This window comes from Apium graveolens, chromosome 6 (genome assembly GCF_009905375.1).
Source record: "Apium graveolens cultivar Ventura chromosome 6, ASM990537v1, whole genome shotgun sequence".
Lineage (NCBI taxonomy): Eukaryota > Viridiplantae > Streptophyta > Magnoliopsida > Apiales > Apiaceae > Apium > Apium graveolens.
Window position 1 is genome coordinate 4,584,709 of NC_133652.1, and position 27,209 is coordinate 4,611,917.

At 32.7% G+C, this 27,209-nt stretch overlaps 2 protein-coding genes and 1 long non-coding RNA gene across 5 annotated transcripts; 1 reads left to right on the top strand and 2 right to left on the bottom strand.

The window, feature by feature from the left end:
• Nucleotides 1–13,694: 13,694 nt before the first annotated feature.
• LOC141663651 (gibberellin 20 oxidase 1-D-like) lies at nucleotides 13,695–16,309 on the bottom strand. The gene is made up of 4 exons (XM_074469443.1): nucleotides 16,109–16,309; nucleotides 15,016–16,020; nucleotides 14,587–14,908; nucleotides 13,695–14,453 (listed from the first exon to the last, which is right to left on the bottom strand). Exons 2-4 carry the CDS (start codon nucleotides 15,567–15,569, stop codon nucleotides 14,190–14,192), a joined length of 1,140 nt encoding a protein of 379 aa, XP_074325544.1. The 5' UTR covers nucleotides 15,570–16,020; nucleotides 16,109–16,309; the 3' UTR covers nucleotides 13,695–14,189.
• On the top strand, nucleotides 15,527–17,375 carry LOC141663653 (uncharacterized). 2 transcript variants are annotated; one of them, XR_012551591.1, is made up of 4 exons: nucleotides 15,527–15,585; nucleotides 15,664–15,737; nucleotides 16,900–16,986; nucleotides 17,065–17,375. It is a non-coding gene; the product is annotated as an uncharacterized LOC141663653 (long non-coding RNA). The 2 variants fall into 2 exon arrangements; XR_012551590.1 differs by having other exon boundaries at nucleotides 16,900–17,375.
• A 3,748-nt stretch (nucleotides 17,376–21,123) lies between these two features.
• LOC141663891 (histone deacetylase complex subunit SAP18-like) lies at nucleotides 21,124–25,062 on the bottom strand. 2 transcript variants are annotated; one of them, XR_012551712.1, is made up of 7 exons: nucleotides 24,918–25,062; nucleotides 23,719–23,751; nucleotides 23,085–23,195; nucleotides 22,144–22,239; nucleotides 21,770–21,835; nucleotides 21,468–21,545; nucleotides 21,124–21,383 (listed from the first exon to the last, which is right to left on the bottom strand). XR_012551712.1 is itself a non-coding variant. In XM_074469740.1 (6 exons), exons 1-6 carry the CDS (start codon nucleotides 25,035–25,037, stop codon nucleotides 21,351–21,353), a joined length of 471 nt encoding a protein of 156 aa, XP_074325841.1. In that variant the 5' UTR covers nucleotides 25,038–25,062; the 3' UTR covers nucleotides 21,124–21,350. The 2 variants fall into 2 exon arrangements, 1 of the variants encoding a protein (XP_074325841.1); XM_074469740.1 differs by lacking the exon at nucleotides 21,770–21,835.
• Between the last annotated feature and the right edge of the window lie 2,147 nt (nucleotides 25,063–27,209).

Below are 27,209 nucleotides of genomic sequence, written 5' to 3' on the forward strand. Positions count from 1 at the left end.
ACGATAATTTGAGATCTTTGATTTGTGCCATGGTTTGTGAAAATATCGAATAAGAACTTAGGACCGCAGTCACCGGATTGTAGTGACAGTTTTCAGAAAATTTAGGACCGTTATCACCGGGTTGTAGTGGTCTTGGCATGAGTTATTGATTTTGGAATTATTGTTGTCTATGTGCCATGTGTATTGTGTGTATCGAATAAGAATAAGAATAAGAAAGTGTATCAAAAGTGTTTGTTTCGTATATCGTATCGTATAGATTATCGTATTTTTTTTTAATATGTGTATGTGTTACTTGGCCTACTAGTTGGATCGATTGGTCTCTTGCTGGGCTGTATAGCTCATTACTTACAATTTCAGGTTTCGTCCGAGATTCGAGTTGTATAGCATTGGAGTTCGAGGACCTTAGTTTCGGAGTAGATTGACTTTTGGACCGTTTCCGCTTTTAGCTGCGCTTTTGTAATAGTGACCTCTGTAATAGACTTTTTAATCAAGAAATTGTATTTGCTTTTAGTTTCGATTTTAGAGTTAATGGTCCGGAAGTGCGGGCTGTTACAGTTGGTATCAGAGCCAGGTTGTCTTTCGGAGTGTATTAGGTATGGGACTAGTACATTCCCTAGGATTCGATCTTGTGGACCATAGTTTGACCTTTGGTAGATCAGGGGGTAGATGTGTCTCGAACTTTAGGATTGTTGTGAATTTGGGGACCAAATTCTTTTTAAGGAGGGTAGTATGTAATATCCCGTAATTTTTAGAATTCGATTAATAAAAGAATAATAGAATAAAAAGTATTAAAAGTTGATTAAGATTAGGATTTAAAATTGAATTAGACTAAAGGGCCTAAAATTTGGATCCAATTCTAATATGGATAACTTGTAGGTTAAGATATGGGGTTTTGTATCGTTATAAATACACCATATTCGTCTTTCTCGTTTTTTTATATAAGAATTCGTAGGGCTCTTCTCAGCAAAAATCAGCAATCTTGTAAAATTCGTAGAAAATTCATCGTAAGTCAGAATTCAGTGATTCTAGACTTTTCGGAGAGATCTTTTCGTTCTCCACAACTTTTGTGTTTTGTGTTTTTCAAGATAACGTCGTTTAGAGGGTCAAAAAAGGCTAAATTCAGATCTGGTCAGATTTTGAGGTAAGTTTTCGATCGATCTTGCTAGTGTTTTTAAAATTGTGTGTTGTGCGTTTATATTTGATTATCAAAACTTGGGCTAAGTGATCATATATTTGATATTATTATGTGATATAGAATATGTATCGATGTATATATGTGATGTCTAGACGATAATTTGAGATCTTTGATTTGTGCCATGGTTTGTGAAAATATCGAATAAGAACTTAGGACCGCAGTCACCGGATTGTAGTGACAGTTTTCAGAAAATTTAGGACCGTTATCACCGGGTTGTAGTGGTCTTGGCATGAGTTATTGATTTTGGAATTATTGTTGTCTATGTGCCATGTGTATTGTGTGTATCGAATAAGAATAAGAATAAGAAAGTGTATCAAAAGTGTTTGTTTCGTATATCGTATCGTATAGATTATCGTATTTTTTTTTAATATGTGTATGTGTTACTTGGCCTACTAGTTGGATCGATTGGTCTCTTGCTGGGCTGTATAGCTCATTACTTACAATTTCAGGTTTCGTCCGAGATTCGAGTTGTATAGCATTGGAGTTCGAGGACCTTAGTTTCGGAGTAGATTGACTTTTGGACCGTTTCCGCTTTTAGCTGCGCTTTTGTAATAGTGACCTCTGTAATAGACTTTTTAATCAAGAAATTGTATTTGCTTTTAGTTTCGATTTTAGAGTTAATGGTCCGGAAGTGCGGGCTGTTACAGTTGGTATCAGAGCCAGGTTGTCTTTCGGAGTGTATTAGGTATGGGACTAGTACATTCCCTAGGATTCGATCTTGTGGACCATAGTTTGACCTTTGGTAGATCAGGGGGTAGATGTGTCTCGAACTTTAGGATTGTTGTGAATTTGGGGACCAAATTCTTTTTAAGGAGGGTAGTATGTAATATCCCGTAATTTTTAGAATTCGATTAATAAAAGAATAATAGAATAAAAAGTATTAAAAGTTGATTAAGATTAGGATTTAAAATTGAATTAGACTAAAGGGCCTAAAATTTGGATCCAATTCTAATATGGATAACTTGTAGGTTAAGATATGGGGTTTTGTATCGTTATAAATACACCATATTCGTCTTTCTCGTTTTTTTATATAAGAATTCGTAGGGCTCTTCTCAGCAAAAATCAGCAATCTTGTAAAATTCGTAGAAAATTCATCGTAAGTCAGAATTCAGTGATTCTAGACTTTTCGGAGAGATCTTTTCGTTCTCCACAACTTTTGTGTTTTGTGTTTTTCAAGATAACGTCGTTTAGAGGGTCAAAAAAGGCTAAATTCAGATCTGGTCAGATTTTGAGGTAAGTTTTCGATCGATCTTGCTAGTGTTTTTAAAATTGTGTGTTGTGCGTTTATATTTGATTATCAAAACTTGGGCTAAGTGATCATATATTTGATATTATTATGTGATATAGAATATGTATCGATGTATATATGTGATGTCTAGACGATAATTTGAGATCTTTGATTTGTGCCATGGTTTGTGAAAATATCGAATAAGAACTTAGGACCGCAGTCACCGGATTGTAGTGACAGTTTTCAGAAAATTTAGGACCGTTATCACCGGGTTGTAGTGGTCTTGGCATGAGTTATTGATTTTGGAATTATTGTTGTCTATGTGCCATGTGTATTGTGTGTATCGAATAAGAATAAGAATAAGAAAGTGTATCAAAAGTGTTTGTTTCGTATATCGTATCGTATAGATTATCGTATTTTTTTTTAATATGTGTATGTGTTACTTGGCCTACTAGTTGGATCGATTGGTCTCTTGCTGGGCTGTATAGCTCATTACTTACAATTTCAGGTTTCGTCCGAGATTCGAGTTGTATAGCATTGGAGTTCGAGGACCTTAGTTTCGGAGTAGATTGACTTTTGGACCGTTTCCGCTTTTAGCTGCGCTTTTGTAATAGTGACCTCTGTAATAGACTTTTTAATCAAGAAATTGTATTTGCTTTTAGTTTCGATTTTAGAGTTAATGGTCCGGAAGTGCGGGCTGTTACAGTTATTCTAAACCTCAGTTACTTCAGCAATGAAACCTTGAAAAACCTGATATTCTCAAATCGAAACTTAAACTTTTTCCTTGATAACTCCTAGTAAAGTAACTCCAATACAATCGGATCATGGTCTGAGCATGAGGTGTGAATAACTTTGAGACAACAAAATGGGAACTTGGACCACCAATTCAGAGAAGCAAAAGCTCTGTCTAATTTCTTACGAACCCACACATCTAAGCCTCTATTTTTCTCCCACGTGAACTTACCACCACCAAGATCTAGTACATATAACTGAAAGTCTTCAATGGCATTCCTAAAACCATTAAACAAACTGTGGGAGTGTGGAACCTTACCTTTCTTATCAGTAATATATAAGAGATCATTGAAATTTGAAAATCAGTGTAAATTTGAAAATCATTGAACCTTACCTTTCTTATCAGTGTGGAACCGCCAGACCCGAATGTGTAAAAGATGTTCCCTCCTTATCATTTGAAAATTTGTTACTCCCTTCTTTACCTCCTGAGACTCCTGCATAATTACCTATTTTCTCTCCAGAATAAAATTGAATTATTTGACCTTCTATTTTCCAAAACAATCTCCCCAGAATCCTGCTATTGATAATTATCCTCACCAACTCTATTTTGCTAATCACCTTTTCTCCACGCAACCACTTACTCCTCTTACCGTCAACACCTCTCCTTGGCGGAGCACGGAGCCAACTCCCCCATTCTCGTGTGATAGCCATCTTTTATTCCAATTTCGTTTTACATAATCTTTCCGTATGTGAAAGTAAACCATAAATAAAGCAAAAATCGCCAAGTTTCTCGTATTTGCAATGCACAACCACCTATGTAATATCTTTCTTGCATATCTTTTTCTTCCACTTAAAAGGGTTTCCTGACATTAATACGAACTTTCAACCTCATGAACTCCCTCCAGATGATGGAATTATTATTACAATCCCACTCAATAAAAGTCCTAAAAAAATTGCCCAGTTGCCTCCCCACTATTTCAAACATAAACCCTACCGGAAGATAATGTATTTGAATTCAAAAATCCACCTCCACTAATAGGATCTTCGTTGGATCCTTCCATGGTTTAATAGAACTCATGACGAGTAAAGTATTATCAAATGACCATGGTCCACCCTTTTTCACCCATGTAAGTCGTCTACATGGTAGAACTGGAATAAGAACAAATCAGGTTTGATATCGTTAACAGTTATATTCATAACAGGTCTCCATATATTTGTCATTTTTGTCTTCGTAACCCTGTCAATGATGCTTTTCTCCGTCAAGAGTTGTCCTACTAAACATAACTCAAACCTATTCACCTCTTCCTCAATGCTCTCGTCAAATATAAGCTCCTCGTTCTTTTCATTCTCGATATATATCTCAACCAGTTGCATTTCAATATTATTAACGGTTATCATGTTGACACTCTCACAAACAAGATGTAATTAGGAGAGAATAACAAATCTCTCATATAAGTTTGGAGAGAGCAGGTCTTGCACTTGAAAGAGGTTTTTACGTAAGTCGATAATAGTTTGGGCTTTTAAATGTCAAATCATAAGTAAGTTGTCTCTTTTGAATTTTGACGGGTAAATGCCCGATAGCATTAAACATGAGATTTCAGTTGGGCCACAGTGTATCATATAGGGCTACATGTGGGTTAAGTAAACCGATCAAATCGACCCAACCCAACCCTTTTTTAACCCGAAAACCCCGACCCAATGTAAACCGAATAATAAATGATTTTTTACGTACTCAACCCTAACGTAAATTGGTTGGGTATGGGTTACAAATACTTTTATCCTAACCCAACCCAACCCAACACGATACATCAATGTTACTCTTAATTTCATTTAATTTTTTAAGTTTGATACGTATCCATACATCTTCTTTAAATGTTTTTCTTTGACTATAATGAGTTATGTATTATCTTTTTTTTCTCATCTCCGATATATTATAATTTACGATATGATATACATTATTAAAATTACAATGTTAATTAAATTTAAACATAAGCACTATAATTAAAAGCTATACACATTTTAGTTTATTTAAATTTCAAAATTAACGACGATTTATAATATTGAAAGTTTTTTTATAAAATAATTCAACTCATTTAAAGCGAACCCCATCTGACCCAAACCAATGTATGATAGGTAGGGTTAGATTACGAATTTATATTTTACGAGCTGGTTAAAAAATTTCAAACTTCGGTTGGATTGTAAAAGCACTTTCAACTCGACCAACCATACACTCTTCCCGCATAAAGGCTACCAGCCTACCACACCAAAGTATCTGCTAGTGGTCTCCATTTCAATTTTATTTTTAGAAAATTTTATAATATGTGAATTAATTGAATATATGTGTTTTTGTTTTGTTAGTTAATTAATAAACTTGTAATTTTAGTATACATTTTAAAGAAAATAGAATTGTCTCAGTCATAAGGTTATGCTGGGAATTGGTGGTCTCATGTTGGTTAACTGTATTATGAAATACGGAAAAAAAATCATTAGCTTATATCAAATTATTCCTTTTTGAACAAAATTATAATACCTATAATTAGATCTAGATAAAATAATAATTTCATTAAAATAATTTTTTCCGTCCCAACATAACGGAGACAACGCGTTTTTACTTCGGATATAAATAAATAAACTTGATTTTTCACTACAAGAAAAACGACTAAATTTGACCGAAATTTTCGGTCATATTTAGCTAAATTTGACCATCGGCAGTCATATTTAGTTAAATTTGACCGAATTGTGTCGGTCTTTTTTAGACTGGTCAAATTTAGCAAAATCGGTCAAATTTAACATAAATTTGACCGATCAAATTTGACTGCCTAAAATTGACCAATTAAATTTGACCAAATTTTTGAAAATTTTGAAATTTGATTTTTTTAAAAAAAATTGGCGCCTAAAAATTTGAATTTTTTTGAATTTTGCCGCTAAATATTTTAAAATTTGAAAAATTGTTAATTTGCCGCCTAACGCAAAGCAAATTTGACCGAATTCCGTCAAATTTATAAATTTGACCGAACACAGTCAAAAATATAAATTGACCGAATGAAGTAAAATTCAACTGTAACCCATATTTGTCAAATGCAGTAACTTCCCGGTACATTCTGCTAAGTTTCTGCCAAAAATCTGCTACAACACATAATTTTTATTATCATGATTTTTTGTCACTAATCAATATACAATTTATGTTATATAAATAATTAACACAACAAAATAATTATATATCATATTTCATAATTATTAATATTATTTTCATTACAAACTTACTTATAGAACTTAACTAAAACTTTCAAACCGAAATCTAAAACACTACTTTTTCTTTATTTAGTTTGACGGAAATGGTCATCGGACATTGCTTGGTTGATGAATATGCTCCCGTCACCGGAATAACTTCGATTGTTGAAAACGCTTTTTTCTCCAAATTTTCACAAGTTAGAATTTGTTAATGTTAATGTTATATGAAACAAAGTTTGTAAGAGATTAATAGCATGTATGAATATCTAAGTGTTTGTACATGTATGTATATATATATATATTTGTGTATATTTGTGTTTATGATTTGTGGGAGAAGGTAGAGAGAGGTGGATGTGTGGGAGAGGGTATCAAGAGAGGTGGAGAGAAAAAATGAAAGAGATAATGGAGGAATTAGAATGTATATGTATGTATATAATGTATTTATATGTAAAAGAGAGTTGCTGTGAAGAATCTGGATCATTGGATTGTAATTTTGGTTGGTTAAATTTGGACTGTTGGATGTGTTTCACATGGATCGCTGACATGGCATTAAATTTGACCGCGTTCGGTCAAATTTATAAATATGACTCCCTCCAGTCAAATTATTAAGTATGACCGATTTCAGTTATATTTATAAATATGACCGATGCCGGTCAATTTAGTAAATTTGACAAACTAGGATTTGCGGTCAAATATGTACTTAAATTTGACTAACAACGGTGATATTTTTAAATGTGACTGAAAGCAGTCAATTTTATAGATGTGATAAATATGATAAATTTTAATATATATATATATGGAATTGATAAATAAACTTAAAAAAAATATTATTTAAACTCCAAGTGTATTGCAAATGACATAACTACCCATAATATAAACAAATTCCAAGAATTTTACTTTTAAAAATCATGGAAAATGTGTAATAAAAAGTCTAAAATTTAAAAAAGGAGTTTATATAGTAAAAAGTGGAGGTTATTTAACAATTTCATAAATATATATAAATAATAAATTTGCAATTCATATAATCATTTTATTTTTTACATAAACTCTTAAAGTCTAAGAAAGTTAAAATTCATACGGTTGGATTGTTCAAATTCTAATTTAGATAACACAAAACTACTAACCATTGTATGTGCAATCCGTAAATTTAAACTTCAAATTATATTTATATCAAGGAATAATTTGAATTATGCTTGATTTTCTTCACTCGATCACTGTTATCGTCTTTTAAAATTTTTTTAGTTTATACAATATGTTGTTACACTACATCTTTAAATACATTTATTTTTTCTAAAATTCAAAATTCTTAAATAAATCTAACATCAATGTTTTTTAGTGATTTCTCAATTTGATATGATATGTGCCTAAAATAAATTTAAAAATTTATAAAATGATTAAGCATTTTAATTTTAATTTTTAATTATTTTATTTTACTAGGATTTGTTCAAGCAAGAAGTTGGTATGGCCCGCCTATCTTCCAAGTAGGGATGGTAACGGGTCGGGTTCAGATTAGGTATACATCTGGTCAGAATAGATGTATATACATTGTAAATAGACGCATAAAATCAGTTCATATACGTCTGTTACTTTTTAGGTGGGGTACTAAGCTCAAAACCAAAATTATTAGGAAGAGGCATCGCAATCCGTACTAAAATTATTGGGAAATAAAAAAATAAAAAATTTAATATAATCAAATTAGCAAACTGATCATAAAGTACTTAAAAAAAAATAAAAAATTACATATCAATGTATAATATTTTATGTTCGGGTTTTTATCGGATTTCGGGTTTAGATCGGGTTTGGATTGGATTTCGGATTTTGGATCGGGTATCAGTTCGGTATCGTTGAAATCCAAATCTAAATCCAAAACTTCGGGTACAGTATATCCAAAATCTCGTATTTCGGATCGGGTATCCGTCAGATCGGATTAAATTGCCATCCCGGCTTCCAAGGTCACTAGTTTACACTTTCACCAACCTTTTCTAAATTTTTTGTCATATAACTAAAATATATAAATGTTGACATTCGTACGGTTGGATCATTCATAAAAAAGTTTTAAAAAATTGAAACATCAATACGGGACTAAACACTAGTAAGAAGTATTGGTCAAACTATTGGTGGACTGTTTAAATAGCAAACCAAATATGTATATTTTTTTCTAAAATTGTTATCATATTACTAAAATATATAGATCTTGACATCCGTACGGTTGGATCATTTAGAAATATTTTCAAAAAAATCGATACATTAATATGGGACTAAACACTAGTAAGAAGTACTCGTCAAACTACTGGCTCACTGTTAAAATAGCAAACCAAATACATTTACGTTTTCTAAAACATTTATCATATCACTAAAATATATAGATGTTGACATACGTACGATTATATCATTCGTAAATAGTTTTTAAAAAAAATAAAACATCAATATGGGACTAAACACTAGTAAGAAGACTTGTTAAACTATTGGTTGACTGTTTAAATAGCAAACCAAGTATGTATATTTTTTCTAAAATTGTTATCATATTACAAAATATATAGATCTTGACATCCGTACGATTGGATCATTCATAAATATTTTTAGAAAAATCGAAACATTAATATGGGACTAAACACTAGTAAGAAATACTCGTCAAATGGTTGACTGCTAAAATAGCAAACCAAATACATTTATTTTTTTCTAAACTTTTTATCATATCACTAAAATATATCGATATTGACATCTGTAAGGTTGAATCATTCATAAATATTTTTAGAAAAATCGAAACATTAATATGTGACAAAACACTAGTAAGAAATACTCGTCAAACAACTAGTTGACTGTTAAAATATCAAACCAAATATATTATTTTTTTTCTAAAATTTTTATTATATTACTAAAATTGACTACTCGCAGTCACATTTATAAACATGTCTGCCGTCAGTCAAATTTGATTTTAATAATATTCGTTTATTTTGGGCGGAAAATTTAGCGCCAAAATATAAATTTGACCGCCCCTAAATATGTCTGTTTGCGGTCAAATTTACAGCTAACAAATTTTGTTCACTTGGCGGGAAGTTTCCATTTCTTTTTTCAGGACTCAAAAAATTAAAATGACCGAACAAATTTGACCAGAAAATAAATTTGAATACCGCTAGTCAAAATTAAATATTGACCATTAGTAAATAAATATTTGACCTCAAATTTGTCTGCTTTCGGTCACATATAAGTCTGACCAGTTATAAATAAAAGTTGACCGTAAATATGACCGCCGTTGGTCAAATTTAGCCGCGGTCATATTTAGCTAGTCAAATTTATCCTTGTTTTTTTTATAGTGTTTACTCTGATAGAAATAAATAAACTTGATATATTCTGAGATCATTTTAAGTGTAGTTAGTTTAATTTCAGTATAATATATTCCGGGACCATTTTAACTGTAGTTAATTTCTGTTGAGTTGCTGCATCACATTTACATTGTCTCTTGAACCGGTACTTAGTGTCACTTTACCTATAAATAAACATTTTGCTGCTTAAATCTCATCATCATCATATACATATACACTTGTACAGTTCTTTCATGTGCTTTGCATGTACAGCTTGATTTTACTTGTCCTGTTCCTCGTAAGTGATCACAACGAACCCCTCAACTCCGTTACTCCAGGTTCTTTACATAATGGGGCGATGGATTGACACGTATTTTAAGGCTGCCGTAAAGTATAGTTTCCTTAATAATTTTAAATATTTTTTCTTTTAAATAAAAATATAATATTCAAATTTTTATGCAGAAAAAAAATTAAAAATAAATCGTAAAACTATGTTTTATAATAGATTTAAAATGCGTGCGAAAAAAGTACGTAAAGAAATGAGTAGAGAATGATGGAGCAGCATAATAAATTTCTCAAATGAAGGAATTCTGCAAGGTAGAAAATAAAGTTTCAGTAAACAGTGATTAGGGTCACTCAAAGGTCACTAATGTAATGTATTGTATATTAGTTAAAAAAACCAAAGGGACCATATGTTTTGATTTTGTTATTTAGTTCTTTCTTTTGTTGTTTACTTTGTCTTGTTTAATTTCATACTATAGGTTTATTTTGTTATGGGTTGTTGATCTTGCATTCTTGCTAGAGTTTAAAAATTAAGATTACAATTCAAATGATCATGTGGCTAATGGCCTGTTATTCGTTATTTACGTTACAGGGTATATTAAGATTTTAAAGGATTTTTTTGGATTCTTGAAATCAAGAGGTATTCAATTTAGATTTTAAAAAATTATTTGAAATCTGATGATATTCAATACTCCCTCTGTCTCATTTAATTTTATACGTTACTTTTCAGCACGCTTTTCAATACTCGTTTAAAACATAACTCCACAATATTTTTTTTTAATTTTTTTTTCTGAATAAAAGTTTCATGTTTAAACTTTTATTCAAAAAAAAATTTGAAAAAAACATTATCAAACTATACTTTATAGAAGCCTCGAAATACATGCAAATAGTAAATGTACAGAATCGAACGGGACGGAGGGAGTTTAGATTAGAAAAAGTATTTTAAAATATGAGTGTATTCAATTCAGATTTTAAAAAGTCTACTGAAATCTGACGGTATTTAATTAGGATTTTTAAAAATCCATCAAAATATGATGGTATTAAAAAATCAGTGGTTTTTTTTTATATAAAAAAGTTGTGGATTTTAATGGATTTGCTATTTCATTTTTAATCTTTTGAAATCTCTTTAAAATGCATGAGATTTTGAAGGATTTGTGAAAATTCTGCAAAAAAATTCCATCAATTCCGTCAAAATCCACGAACAATTAAAATCAACGAAAATCTTTCAAAATTCATGGATATTATCAATTCATTAAAATCTGAAATGAATACACCCCTAAGAAGTTGAGTTGACCCCTTTGTAGGGTGGTGATTTCGATCATATGGGTAAGATGCTTACATGATACATCAATCAATTAATCATACCCTCCTCAGAGCCTGCTGTAACGTGAATATCTAGTTAGGTGAGTTGTTATATTTATTTCAAATCAATTCAGGTTAGATCGGATTTATTCAAGTTTTTTGTACAAAATGTATGTGTATGTTTGTTTGTCGTCTTCCTTGCCTGCCTGCCTAGGGTTTGTGTTGAGCTTATTACAACATTCTGCTGGATCAGACTACATATTTTTTAGGGAATAAATTGTTTACAATTTGTCACCATTACTATAAACAATCCAAGTTTTAAATGAAGCTCTTAGCATCCAAAGCACATTATTAAATTCAACTTTTTTGAGACATCAAGTTTTGAAATTTTCAGGCAATAAGCAATTTGGAACTTACTAGAAGAAAAGATTCCATGTCATCAGTCCCACTCAAAACATTGCAAGAATTATACCATATGCTACTCTTGTAATGTAGTTAAGTTTGAGTCATACATTTATCATCTTGAATCTTATCTCCAATCGGATAAATTTATGATGGTGAAGTCTGTTGAGTGCTGACTGAATAAATTCTTATAATTTGCAACATGTCATTGGAAGAATAATGGTTAAGCAGCTCCCTTGATGAAGACTTCTCCAATAGCTCATAAGTCATGTTTTAGGATAGCTACTATTAAAAGCTTTGAACCTATCCTTTATGTTGCAGTTTCTGATTCAGTCTTTCCTTATATTCCTTTTTATGGCAAAATAACCATTATGTCACACTTGAAAGTAGGGCCTTAGGAAGGTTAGATGTACGCAGACCTTAATTCTACTCTAAGAAGTAAATATGTTTTTTAGTGTGACATCCCCTTCGGCCCTCCCTAGCTGTTTCCTGGTCTTCCTATTTTGCGTAATAGAGTACTGCTAATTATTATCTCGGAAGTGCTCTGATGAGATCTTAGTTCTGCTTTAAACATAAATGACTAACGCACAACAAATTCTATCAAAACTAACACGAATGTCCAGTTTTGCTGCTAAAATATGTTAAAATAAATTTACAATTTAAAGTCTTGTGATTTTCACACGAATAAGTAATAACTTTCTGCCTGATAAGAATATATATGATTACTATGTCAAACAGTTCATTAGCTCTTGTTTTACAGAAGTTAATCCTGTCAAATAATCGGGTTTGTGGGAGCCATATCAATTTCAGATATATTAGATTATTTAAAAATGCAGCTGCCTCTTTTCTCCCTAACAGAATTTCACTTCTAAATTATAATACTAATTGCCTTCCAATGTTATGCATATTGGCATTTGCTGGAGTATTTAATGCTAATGTTCTCTTTGTTACTAACAATTTCCCCATCTCGTATAGAATTCATGTTATGGTCAATAAATATGCTTCATATTAAAACTTCTCAGATAAAATTGTACGATTTGTTGTATTATAAATTGTCCTGAAGCTGTTCTTATGTATTATCATCATCCCTCCGACCCTCCCTTTCTCACTCCGATGTCTTTCCCCTGTCGTGTTTAAACTCCTGCATGTAGAATGACAGATGTATATAAGAATAACAGAAATTTTGCTTTGGAATGTATTGGAGAAATATGTGGTATTGATATTTTTCTTTTTTAACTAATTTCCCTAGTTAAATACCTCCAAAAACTTAATAATGCTACTCATAGTCATATACTGGTTTCCAAATGTGGGATCAGTGTTCTTTGATTTGAATTAGATATTCCTGAACAAAATTACAATCTTCAGTTTCACTAATATTAAAGACATGATGAGCCATTAACGAAGAGACAAGAACATTCAGAGTGAATATTTATGAAATGATTCTCTGTAAACAAGTTAAGATACTCCAATAGGCAGTTCTACTATACCAACTTGGCTATTTCTAACAATAAATCCTGTACCTTCTCAATGTTTTTCCACTAGTGTCTAGTTTTTGTACTAGGTGTCTTTGTTATTTTGTGAGTCTGTCTAATAGGGATGTCATTGAGAATCAAGTCTTTTTAATGTTTTTACAATATTACCAGAGACAAAAAACTTCGCAGTCCAACACTGTAGACTTTGCCAGAATCTTGAACTTTCAAACCATTTGTAAAGATAATGATTCCAGATCCATCAGCATGTCTTTCCGTTATGCTATCTTTTCTAATGAACTAGTTGCTGATATATTGTGTTGTATCGTCATATCAACACTAGTTGCCCTGGAGATGCTCCAGTGCAATGCTTATAGCTGCTCTTTAAAAATTCTTCAAAACATGTGTATATCTGTGTTGTGTAATGTGTGTTATATTCCTAAATTATAGCTTGTTGTATTTCCTTTAATGTGACATAGATGTAATAAGGCGCAACATGGATCAAAATGTTACCCTGAAGAACAAGTATGAAGTTTCATAATTTTATGTAGTTACTAACAAAAATGAACATTCAATAATCATCTGAGGCTTCACACATATTTGCCAGTTGTTGATTGCAGTGATGTATTCGTATTTTCCATCAAAGGTTAGATGTTGGAATTTACATGAACTATCAAATTGCGACCAGAAACTTGCACATGGTCTTCAAGCAAAGTATTTACATGGAACTGTCAAATTAACCAGAAACTTGCAGATGGTCTCCAAGCAAGAGTAAGCTAAGCTGTATCTTCCTAGTTAAACAAAATACAGAATCAAGACTTGCTTCATAACTTCTTTCAGAAAATTAAATACTCGCTTCATAACTCTTTTCACTTAAAATCTTTCCACTTTCTTGCAATTTTAAAATATTAATGCTTTCTAAACTAGGAGAATATAGGACGGTAACAGCACACAATCCTTTAGTTACTCCCCTTTTTCTTCGTCTCTTCTGTCCTCTCCATTCCAGTTCACAAACTTTAATTCACATAATATTTTTGTGTACCCTCTTACGTTTTCCCAACTTGTAGCCATTGTGCAAAAGCGTCGAGAGTTTTCATGTCTGATCTGTAATGCTTCTGTGTAAATTCTAGGAAAGTTGACCATGTGAAATCAGGAAATTTTCTAGCACTGTCCTTCTTAATCAGCGCTTCTGGAGGCCTTACCACTTTATCCATCTTAGGGGATAGAAAAAATGCAAGAGATTTCCTTGGTGTAGTATTGTTTACCACAGCTCTGTGCAAACAACTCTTGTATATTCCATTGGATAGGGCCTAAAAAAGAATCATAGAACTACATTACTATATTTCCTTATTAAGTGTTAGAGCTAGCTTTGTAAATACATATTTGACTTCCAACATCTTTTAGCTGTGCATAATAGAAATACACTAATAATAGTGAACTTACCATAAATGTGTCACCAATATTTACGACAAAAGCATCCTTGTCGGGAAGGATAGAGTGCCATTTGTCGTCAAAAAACACCTCAAGACCACCAACATCATCTTGATGAAGAATGGTTAAGGATGTAGGATCACAGTGAGGTCCAGTTCCTAGAGTTTGATCTGGTTTCTGGCAAGGAGGATAGTAGTTCAATCTCATTATGGAGTCGTTTCCTTCAAAAAATTCCCTAAGATACGAAGGACCAATACCAAGGCTCATTCCAAGAAGCTCCATGATAACAAGAGACAGGTTGCTCATAGCTTCACAATATTCTTGACAAATCCTCCTAAGGAAATCAAATAAACAAAAATTAACAAAAAACAGAACTTTTATGAGTAGAGTTCAGGAAGTAAAGAGCACAACTGATATGTATTTTATTAGTAAGCTTCTTACCCAAATTGTCTGAAATCTTCACCAATTACACTCGAGAAATAATCTTCAACTTTGTAGGCAGATTGTTGATCAGCAGAATATCGAAAAGAAAGTGTTTCTTTCCATGGAAGCTTTGAGGAAAACCTGTTGGTAAAGCTACTAGCATATCCAGAAATATCACCAGCCTTTTTCTCTGCTCTTTGCTTTTCCAAGAATGGCATTCCAAAGAAGCTGCTGATATTCTTGTGAGCTTCATTTATCAGTTCCATATCAATTCCATGATTAACAACTTGGAAAAAACCATGCTTTTGACAGGCTTCGTCTATGAGCATTGTGGCATTCGAGATGGCAGAGGGATCACCAGCAAGGTAGCCTTTTAAGTCAATGGGAGGTACAACAAGTGGAGGCGGCTGATCAGCACATGGCTTTTCGTGGTCAGGCCATATGAACTGTGCAGGTATGTTTACTTCATGTTGATAAAGGGATGCATCGAATACTAATTTTTTTTGTTCCTTTTTTGTTTCATTTGTGGGTGAAGACCTAGATTTGTGTAAAATAGCAGATGGCATTGGCATGCTTATGCTTGAACAGGTACTTAAAAGATGGACAAGGGTCTTATTTATATATATGTCTGTATGGTATAGCACTGAATAGAAGGATGGTTGGTAGGAATCAAAGAAGAGAGTATCATAAAAAGAAGGCAATTGAAGCGAAGAGAAAAGCCAAAGCCGTTTCTTGGAGAAGTAAGTAACAAAAGCTGGAATATTATATAGAATTCACTCTTGTGTTTTTCTACTCTCTCCCTCTCAGTTTAGTGTGCATGACACTACGTCCTGTGTGTTTTTTGTTTTTCTATCTAGAGGGTAATGCAAAGATGGTAATATATAATGCAATGTGACATAACACATAAGACACATATATGTAGGCATGATAATGCACATATTATATAGAAGGTAGAGTGAGAGGAAGTTCTCTTCCATGAGATACCTCCAGCAGGATTATGTATTGGCAAGACATGTTTTTGTCCTGGGCCAGGATAGTTAATATATCAGCGCCAATCACTAAAGCTTCTATGATGGCAAGCATATTTTTTATAGATAAACAAAATCAGTACCTTTGTCTAGCAGCATAATCCAGCTTATGTGAGGTTGAGAACTGAAACTGTTCACAGGTCCTTTTGATAGTAAACATATAGCCACTTCTTGTAAGAATCTAGGATGCACTGTAAAAGATTGAAGTCGATGTATATAGCATATAAATAATGTTGTGCTACTTTTGGCATAACTTTTGAGAGAGAAAAAAGAGTAAAGCTAGAAGTTTTAAAGAATGTATCAAATGGTGTACTCGATAATATTGTGGCATTCAGCCATGTAAATTTAATAAAGTATCCGCATAACTATTCAATCTATTATTTTGTAAAAAATTTGGGACCTCTGTTGTTACTCTGAGAAAAAGAAAAGAAGTTTATGCATTCATGTGAATGCATGAAAGATAGTTCCAACTATGTTTCCACCTGTTGCCAAGAATTAGAAGCTAAATTGCTATAGGCACATTGAAAATCACTGTCCTAACACAACAAGTTCAAAATTACATTATACTTCTCAGTTTTTAGACAGTTTAGGACCATTGTCTTGTTAAGGATAAAAAAATATGCTTTTTGAGGTTTAATAAGATATTTCCCCTATTAACTTTTATCCTATATGTATTTTATCTTTAGAAAGTGATTGGTAGTGATCTGAGTAACTTATTCTTTGTTCTCAGAGGGAAAATTTATATTTCACTTGGGTAATAAAAGTATAAAAGTTTAGAGTATAGTGGTTGTTGATAGTCTATTCGGTAGTCACTAGACTGCAAAAATTTATCCTCGAGAAATGACAAGGATAATAATGTCTTTATTTTCCAAAGGCTGGAGAAGTTTCTGTAGAGGTTTTATGTCTCCATCAACAACTAATTATCAAGAAGAGAAGGATGTCCATTAGGCCAAAGTCAAGGGTTCGTTTTAAGTTTTCTGTGCTATTGATTTCCTGGATCATGGTGACCATCGTAAATTAAATTAATTGTGATATCCAGCATCGGGAAGCTAGACCGAATGTGGCAAAGATACAAACTTCTGCAAGGTTCAACCCTGAATAAGTTTGCTCACAAAGAGAGTCTGTAACACCCTATACAGTTAAAGAAAGAAAACACAGACAGTTGCTTGTTATTGTTAGAATAAGTATAGGGTAGTAGGAAATATCATATGCTTAATACTAGTTCAAGCAAGACAAATGGAAGTGATTCACATCAAGCAGTGACCAGCATTATCTCTAGATTGATGTAACTTCTATATAGTGACAAAGGTCTGTTCTTCATCTTTCCATATGTTCAATAACTTCATTTAATCCAGGAAAGCCTTATACAGTTAAACCTCTTTAAAGTAATAGGGTCGGGACCAAGAAAAAATATTACTTTAGCGAGTTTATTACTTTACCGGGAGTAAAAATACATTGTGTCCATTATGCTGAGACCGGAGAAAAATATTATTTTAGCGAGGTTATTACTTTATTGATTATTATTTCATCGAGGTTTAACTGTATCGAATGATACGTAATTTAAAAACTTGATTGTAACTGTATGCCTAACTGTATATTTTGATTGCTTGCACTGGATTATTGCTTAAACTTACTTGCATTAGATGTTACAAACTAAGACAAGATAGGAGTGATGATTTTCAGTTTTATATGTTTGATATGACAGTAACATTCTTATAGGATACAGTATGCTAAAGGTTATCACATACGCTGACATGGTTGATTTGACTGAGTTTGCAACTGTGTGATATATAGCTAATAGCATAAGCTTTCAGCATTTGTGAATTTCTTGTGGAAGATGTGCATTGCTGTTACGCATTATTGTGAAGCATACAGAGTTACAAACCATATTGAGCAAGTACCATGTATTTTAAGTATTGTAGACGCGTGACAGGCATCGATGATATGTGTACTTTATGTAATATTTTGCGTCATAATGAACAAAGTACCATACATTTGAATGTGTCGTAGACGCGTGATAGACATAGGTGATATATGTATGTAATATTTCGTGTCTTTAAAGTGTCTTGGACACATTATACGCTTACTTGAAATACATATTTTATGTGAAATTTCGGGCCATCTTTCTATATTATTTAATTTCTGGTCAAACTTTTTAAATTTACGATATTTTTGTATCATGGCTCTTAAGAGTTCAGACTTCTTAAGTGTGCACCCGTCTTTCTTTAAGTGAAGGACAAATTTAGCCTATTTTTATACAGAATTAATAAAAATGACCAATTTCTGAAAAGTTGACCAACTTTAGCCGATGAGGATAGGAGTATTCATTTTATATGAGATACCCAACTATCAGTGGAGTATCAATTTTTCATAATGTCTATTTTGATTAAAAAAATTTAAAAATTGGCTATTTTTATCATTTTTTCCCTTTCTTTCAACTTCGGAAAATAAGTTGAACTATTTCTCACGACTAATCATAGCCTTGCCAAGAAGTATCCGTAGTTGCGGAATTGTCCCTGCAACAACATTGTTATTTGCCGATCGTGCAAAGAAAAGGAGTGGCCTAAATAATTATTAACACAACGAAAACTTTTACGAATTGATGGTTTACCAAAATTTGATGGCTGCATCACTGATAAAACAGTTGGATCGTACAAATAGACCACCCGACAAGTCTATTGCTTGGTGGCTTGGTGCAGATGCAGATAAAGATATCGTACTACAAACCAGATGTCATTATGATCAGGGGCATCGGGGGACACGTGTCCCTTATTAAATTAAATTTTACGTTTTTCACTATTAATTTCTTTAAAAATATATGAAAGTGTCCACTCAAAATTCGAAAATATAAAGGGATATTCTCAAAATTTGTCACGGTGTCCCCCTAAACTAAAATTCCTGGATCCGCCACCGCCCCGGACTAGGATTGATCACTAACATGTTTATGGTCACCAATTTGCTATGAAATGTCATCATCCTTCGGCTAAGAAGAGATCTAGCAAAGCAATCTTTAGGCCATTGTGGTCTATACTTTAGTCCTGGGGATACTGGGGACAGGAATTTTGGAACTAGATGGGAGATAAAGCTAATAAGTGGTAGTGGAATAAAAGAGATCATTGTCCAATGACAAGAAATTTTAGGATAATTGTGATTGGGCATTACTCACTTAATCACATATTCGCATTACATCAAACCCTTAAAGTTGGTTTAATTATATGCTACTTCCATTAGTGTGTAGAAGATTTCTGAAGCTTCTTCTTTCCCACGAGCAAGGGGATCCACTGGACCTGCCAATTTGTTCGTGTCGTATAATTTCGTGTCGTGTATTTTCGTGTTTCGTGTACTTAAATGTCAAACACAAAGCCGACATGTTTAGCGTCCGTGTATATTCGTGTTCGTATACTTTCGTTTCGTGTCGTGTATATTGTGTTTATTGATTATTAATATATATTAAATTTAATATTAATATAATTAAAATACAAGATTTTTAGGTAAAAAAATTAAAAAATATATAAAAAATATATATCTAGATCTCAATTCTATATAATATCATGAAATCAAATAATATTTTAAAATAAATATGCATGCATTTATTATAATTCTACATATATTTATAAAAAATATTAAATTTTAATTATAATATTTATTTATGTCTGTATACTTCGTGTCGTGCCGTGTACTCGAAGGTTAAACATAAAACCGACACTAAATTTCAACCGTGTACTTTCGTGTCGTGTCCTAAAAATGCAAACACTTCGGCCGTGTACTTTCGTGTCGTGTACTAAAAATGCAAACACAAACACTAAATTCTCGTTCTCGTGTCGTTTCGTGCAAGTCATGTTCAAAATTGCCGGGTCTAGGATCCACCCATCATATTCATATTTCGATATTTTTATGTAACAAATGTTAATTTTTCATAAAGATAATGAACCCTCGTGCCACAAATAAAAACATGACACGTGTAACTCGAGAATACTTTTCGAATCGATTTTGGGATTGTCAACATTGTTTTAAGCAATCTAATATGTACTGGAAGGATTACTGTGGTAAGAAAGGTTGAAAATAGACAGATAAGAAACATTCAAGTGCTTCAGTCATGTGATATAGCCTAAATGACAACAAAGAAAAGGACAACGGAAAAAACAAAAACCCATTGGTCGACAAGAGAAAAGGAACCATTTGAATCCAAATCACTATCAGATCCAAGGATAGAAAGTTAGCAGAAGCTTTAAGATGGTAAGTGTAGTTATAGAAAAAGTTGAAAATATGGAGCCTGTTTTCTCCAAATAGCTGGTGGATGTTGCACCATGAGATCAAATGAAGAAACGCGATAGGGTATAGTTAGAATTGATGTGTGACCTCTATACGTGCAATGAGTGTGAATCCTTGAAAATGTGAGAAAACCCAAGGACAATATCTTGAAAGCACGTTGAAGAATGTGGAAAAAAATTAAACCTGTAGGAGGGGAGTGGTTTCCCAGATTTGAAGGAAACAATCTATGTACAACTTCCATTGGTACTAATTACAATCATTCAAGACAAGATTATAACCTTGAGTAGGATTCTACTTAGAAGAGCCCGAAGTCCATTGACCGTCCTAAAATTAAAAGCAACCAATATTTACAACATCAATGCGTGCACGCGTGTGTGGGTGTGGGTGTGTATCAAAAGCTTGATTCTAATTCGAAGTTAATACAACCTAAAGGACATTCTGAGTAAAGTGTAGGAGTGGGAAAGTATCTGCCTCTTTGACTAGAGCTTCAAGATTCCGTATACATAATATTTAGATAGCAGTAATTATTACTTAAATAATTAAGAGCTACCGAAAGGGAAGATGCCCCAGTAGAATGAATCATAAATATTAAAGAAATCCTTTAAATAAATATGCACTAATAAATTTATTTCAAGACATTTTTAGGAAGTAGAAGCACATCCCTGGAGTTGTTATTTTCATACAACAGTGGCACGTATTAGCACAAAAGTTACTCAGTCTATCATCCCTTTACTATCATTCACATTTATAGGCTATAGGCTATAGCTCACTTCCCAGGCAAAGAAACCGCAAGCCGTGCAAACATATGAATTTAGCAACAAAAAAAAAAGCAAATAAATAAGAAAATTAAGCATCAGATACACAATCTAGAAGGTTATTTTGGATTCAACACTGTCATCATTAGGTGCATCATCGACAATTAAACAATGTGACTAACAATAAGGAGGGAATTGTTTGAAGGAAATCTAGCACTGTGACGTAAAACTTCAGTGATCTACCTAACAGGGGACAAGAGGCAGGGGGATGCTAAGCCTAAGCACAAGAAGTTCCGACCTACAGGATTGCAACATCCAGGTAATCTCCAATCTGCATTTTCCAAATGGTTGGGAACAACTTTATGGTTTTCATAATACATGTTAACTAGGAAGCCAGAAGGGGATGTTTTATTACCTCAAAGTCAAAGTCTCTCAGTGACATATTACCACTGTCTGGTCTTCTTGGATCTGGATGAGAGAAGGTTCTTCCAACCTTTAAACAAAATCACAAAATTATGAGCTATAACAGTAAACTTTTAGACAACCCCTCAGACCAGTAATCAGAGTTAAGTGCCGACTTGCAAATACATATGATAAGCATATAGAGCACTTAATGTTCCATTAATTATGAGCTAGGCGTATGGATCAGTACAGCGCACATGTATAACATAATCCATCACTTAAGCAAATAAGGTCCAGTTGGAATCTGATACGTACTTGCCAAATAAATTCAGTCCACTTCTTTAATGACAATAAGAAAAGGTATCATTAGTTTAAGGCTTCCTGTGATAAACAGACAGAAAAATGTCAATTAAAAAGTACATGCACATTTGGTAAAGTAGAGGGAATAGCAAGTTACAAGTACTATACAACTATCACATCATTAAATTGGCTACTGTCTCTTGAAAATGGGGACCAGATAGGACACGGTAAGTAACTCTAACACGTTAATGGCTCTATCATTACCACATATCTTAGTAATCACTAGAGATCAAAATCTAACTTTGTGAGGAATAATCTAAGCTAATTCCAGATGTCCGCATTTACAGCCCACATATGACATAATATCATCCCAAAGATGACTAACTTACCTTTCTGACTAAAAGCCTCCCAGTTTTACAAGGATACACAAACGCAAAGGACAGTGTTGCGTCTTTTTTATTGGCCTCTGGAGCAACCTCTTTGACCTACAAGGAGCCGCAAGAAATACCATAAGCACCCAAGTAACTGATAGACTAACCAAGGGTCTGTAAACAAATCATTCCAAGCACAAAGATAGCATGCAAGCAGACCTACACAACTGGTGATCACACAATTCCTGGAATGGGTTCTTATTAATTCTATTCATATCTACTTGCATGTTTAGCAGATCAACACAATTTAGCGTATTCAACTTTTTAACCTTCACATACTTAATGTAGCCTTAATAGCAACAAAAAAAATCCAGTAAAACCTCCAGATGGACACAAAAACCATATAAGTGGGTCACAAATGCATATAAATGATGGCCACACATATGCGGCACAAATTCAACAACCGTATCCAAATACAAAATTTGCTGAAGCTGCAACCTACTTTAGACTCCTATACTCACTATATGAAAAAATGATTACAAATACTTATTTTAATAAACAAATTAGTTATCAGCAGATGCCCAAAAGAAGTGGCTAAAGCAAACTGATATAACTTCCGCGCTTCATGATTCCCGTTGCAGCACAAATACAAGCTCGTTAAAGTACAATCACACCATTAACACTAACTAACCAGCTTTACTTGTCTTAAAGCAAATGCCCAAGTTCAGTTACCTGATAATCTAAAGCTTTGTACTTTAAAGTTTAACTGCTCTTCATGATTGCAACATGAAAAATTTACTTCACTTTTATGGTTTATCTTCCTACAACTACAACGTCAATTTATCAATATGTACAGGAAATACTACAAAGCGTGTGTAACTAATAAAACTTAGAGGATTATTCCAAGAAAATATTCATTACGATTTGCATATTTTTATAAGGGCAGAGGAGATATGTACAAGATCAGTCATCTCACGGAGTGTAGCATCCTTCCATGTATAAATCTGGACCTCATCTTTGGGTTCTTTCCCTCTCACTGAAAACTCATCTTCAGTATGGTGAGCACCAACCTACAAAAGTTACAATAAAAATTTGAATTAATCTTTCGCCATTGTCCACAAAATGGCACAACATTCCCGCCAGTTAGGTCTTAAGTTTTAACATTATCTTTCCCAGGCTCCTCAGTTTAAATAACCAAATTGAAACTCCAAATAAAAGGAATTTGTACATTTTTCAGGGTCTCAAGGGGCCAAGGGGGCATTAATGTTCTCTTAAACTTAATGCTAAACTTCCATAACCAAATTAACTAACGAGAACCAAACCTTTCGAGAATTCGATGACCATACTTCACAAGGAGCGAATTATTGCTATTTTAGACAGTTAACCATTCAAGTCTAAGAATACAGCCATGTTCTTGGTGTTTCAAATGCTGCACGCACAGATGCTCAATGTATATAGATACACGACCAAAATTTTAACAGACATCGGGATATTATACCTTTTCAGGAAACTTTTTACTATATAGTGTCTAATGATTATTGGCCATCAACATTATGAAGTGGAGATATGCCACTTTATGAGGAATGTACTCACCTTTGTGAAAACTCGAAGTAAGAGCGGACATGTCTGCATATCACCAAGACATTATCACTAGTTAGTATGTTAAAAGCTACTTTGTAATCTTAGATCCCAAGTAATATTACAGTACTAAACAAAAGAATAAAAAACGAGGTACTCTGGATCAATAGCATCCTAACCAGAAAAAGTACTAAACAAAACAAATGCAATACTAAAGAACCAAAAATAAGATGAATTCTGAACATTTGCTAAGGACAGTTTTTTTTAAAAATCTGCTCCAAACAAGCTGTTTGCATATATATGTGAGATTTGTGGTTCCAAGAGGAATGTCTAAACTAACTTTTCCGTGCTTGGACCTCGTTTAAAATTATAAATAAATGATCTTGATTTCTTAGCATATATCTTCTTCATGTATCTTTGTGTAAGCCTCTTTAATAACACTTAATACCAATTCAATACGGGTCGGTAATTCGGCCACTTAATTCATTACCTGTTTTCCCATCCCACATTACTCCTATACACTTATTCCCTACGTTATCCTTACTTCTACTTTCAATTTGAGTACCAATGTTGGACAGTATGGACAGCGGACACTTGACATTTCACTTTTAATCAAAAAAAAATTACTAAAATTTCATTTGAGTACAACATTAAGACGCGTTCCCATATTACACACTTCCAGCTGACTCCACTGCCTAGCTTATTACGCCTACGTGCCTTATATGACTATATACAATCCACAAACAACAATGCAACCACTTCATATACATACATTCCTAATTCTCCGTCCACAAGTCAAAACTTAATTATCTAAAATTCTCCCAATTTCCTAGTCCTGCGGCACTCAGCCTCTCTCCGTAAAAAAGAATACTCTAGTCCACAATGTTCTAAAAACAACTCAAGATTACAAAAAAAACTTCACTGTCTATTCAACTGCCCTACAAATCCCTAATTTCACAAATTCATCGTAAATAACCCGAAAAACATCAAAAATAAAATACAATGCAGCTAGCTACAGACACACATATCACAATGCAAAAACAACAGCTACAAATTACCAACTAAAATCAAATCAGTAACACAGTAAATTTTACACATAGAGAGAGATAGAGAGGGAGAGAGAGAGAGAGAGATAGAGAGGGAGAGAGGGAGAGAGATAGAGAGGGAGGGAGGGAGGGAGGGAGAGAGAGAGAGAGAGAGAGAGAGAGAGAGACCTTTTCGCGATCAATGGGTTGATGGTGAAAGGGTTTAGCAGGACGAGAGTGATAGGGAGGTCCGGGTTGTACCCGACCCGGATTGAATGCTCTTCCGCCTCTTCTTTGCTCTAATTCCATGTTTTTAAGTTTGCCTTTTGTTTCAGGCTCGGTGACGGGTTTTAAACTGGATTACAAAATTTAATTATTTTTGTTGTGGGTTTTGATTTGGGCCTTGGTGTTGTTAAGCCCATTTAACATGAGGGTGTTAAATTCATATTTTCTTCTCTTTGTTGAATCCATTTAAACCAGGGATGCTGACCTTAAATGTCACTTGTGGGTTAAAAATGACCATAAATGTAACTTTAAAATGATACATCGTGTACCGTTTACGCAAAATACCTAAAACGGAATTTCGTGTAACGTTTTAACATTGTGAATTTTTTTTATACGCAAAACGGTAGATAAAGTAACGTTTTGTTACAAAACGCTATATGATGTATCGTTTTGAGCCAAAACGCTACTTCAACCACCGTTTTGCACATTTTAAAAAAATTAAAAAAACAAAGTACCAAAACGGCACACTATGTACCGTTTTGCATTAAAAATACAAAACATAAGGCGAAGTGCCATTATAAAATGACATTTTGGATCATTATTTTTCAAAAGTGACATTTTTAACCATTTAACACTCAAAAATGACATTTTGATCCATTGTTCTTAAACTAGTTGCTAATTCAAAGTTTGTGCACCTTTTATTTTGCTACGGTTTTTTTTGCTAATTAATTACATATGTACGTATATTGAATCGAATCTTTACTTCCCGTAAGGAGATAAACACCCACAGTATAAATCACCAACTAATACTAGCTTCTCGTTGTGAGCCATGAGTATTTTTTTCTTTATCATCCATTGTATCGATGGAACTTCTAATTATCCAAACATTTTCAACTCCGTTATCTTTCTATCTCAAATGAAACAAATTATCTATAACGTTTTCTTTATTATAATGTTTTTTGTTTCTTTACTTATAAGATGATATTGAAATTCATAATGTTAATCTAAATTTATAATATTGGCTCAGAGCCGAAAATTGACTAACGTCTGACTTGTAATGTTTTCTTTATTATAACGTTTTTTATTTCTTTACTTGTAAAAATGATATTTAAATTTATAATTAAATCTAAATTTATATTGGCTCATAATCAAAACTAACGCTCGACTTCTTAGATATGAAAGGCAAATATATTATTCGAAAGATGGGTATCATTAATCTCCTTTGCCACCTGTAAATAAACATGTAAAATTAGTATGGTAAATGTATTTTCACTATGGTCGTGATATTTTAGAAGAACTGGTTCTTTTTTTTAAATTAAATAATTAAGAGACAACAAAACTTGCGAGCTTAGCGATTAGATTGAGATGCCATAAAGGGCCTGTTTGGCCCTCCCATTTAAGTATAAGTGAATGAGTACTTATGGATGAGTGTTTGTCGATCCAGCTTATAAATTGAATTTAGAACTTATAAGCTGATAAGTTAAATGTTAGCAACGATATACTTTTTCTCAACTTATTTTTGATTTTTCACTTTTTTATTAATTTTTGTTTTAAAATTCATGTTTTTACATGTCTTTCTAATTTAAAATTTACGAATTAAGATAATTATATTTGAATTTATTTATTTTAGCTCAGTTAAGTAAAAAATATTCTGACATTTAACCAAACACTTATTTAACTTATAATTATTTATTTATTTATCACTTATAAATTCTTTATTCATTTTAAATCATATATTACTTATTTTAAAATTTATGGAACGGATACGAGCAAACCCATAGTTATAATGTGTTATCTGCCTGATTCAGCCCTATGTAGCTACTAACTTTTAGCCGTCCTCGCTACGAATTTAACACCTCTCTAAGTGTCCCATAATATCGGTAACGATGTATATATACCTCCGGTTCTTTTTACGAGATGTTGATATATTTTTATGTGTGTACATGATCATTTTTTATTAACTCTCTTCGGAATCTATATATTATAAATTGCTGGATAACCCTTTCCTAAGACTTGGTATCCATATTTTGGTTCGGATATGATTTTTAACTTTAATTTGACTCAGTGGACTATTCATTTTTTGGTTTGATATCCATATTAGGTTTATAAAAGATCCATGTACTTATTATGACCCATTTTATTTATAGAAACTTTATAATACAATTTTAAATATGAATTGTGTTATTTATGGTAAGTTTTTTTGAAAATCACTTATGGTAAGTTTTTAATACAAATTTGAATTAAAGTTTAAATTTT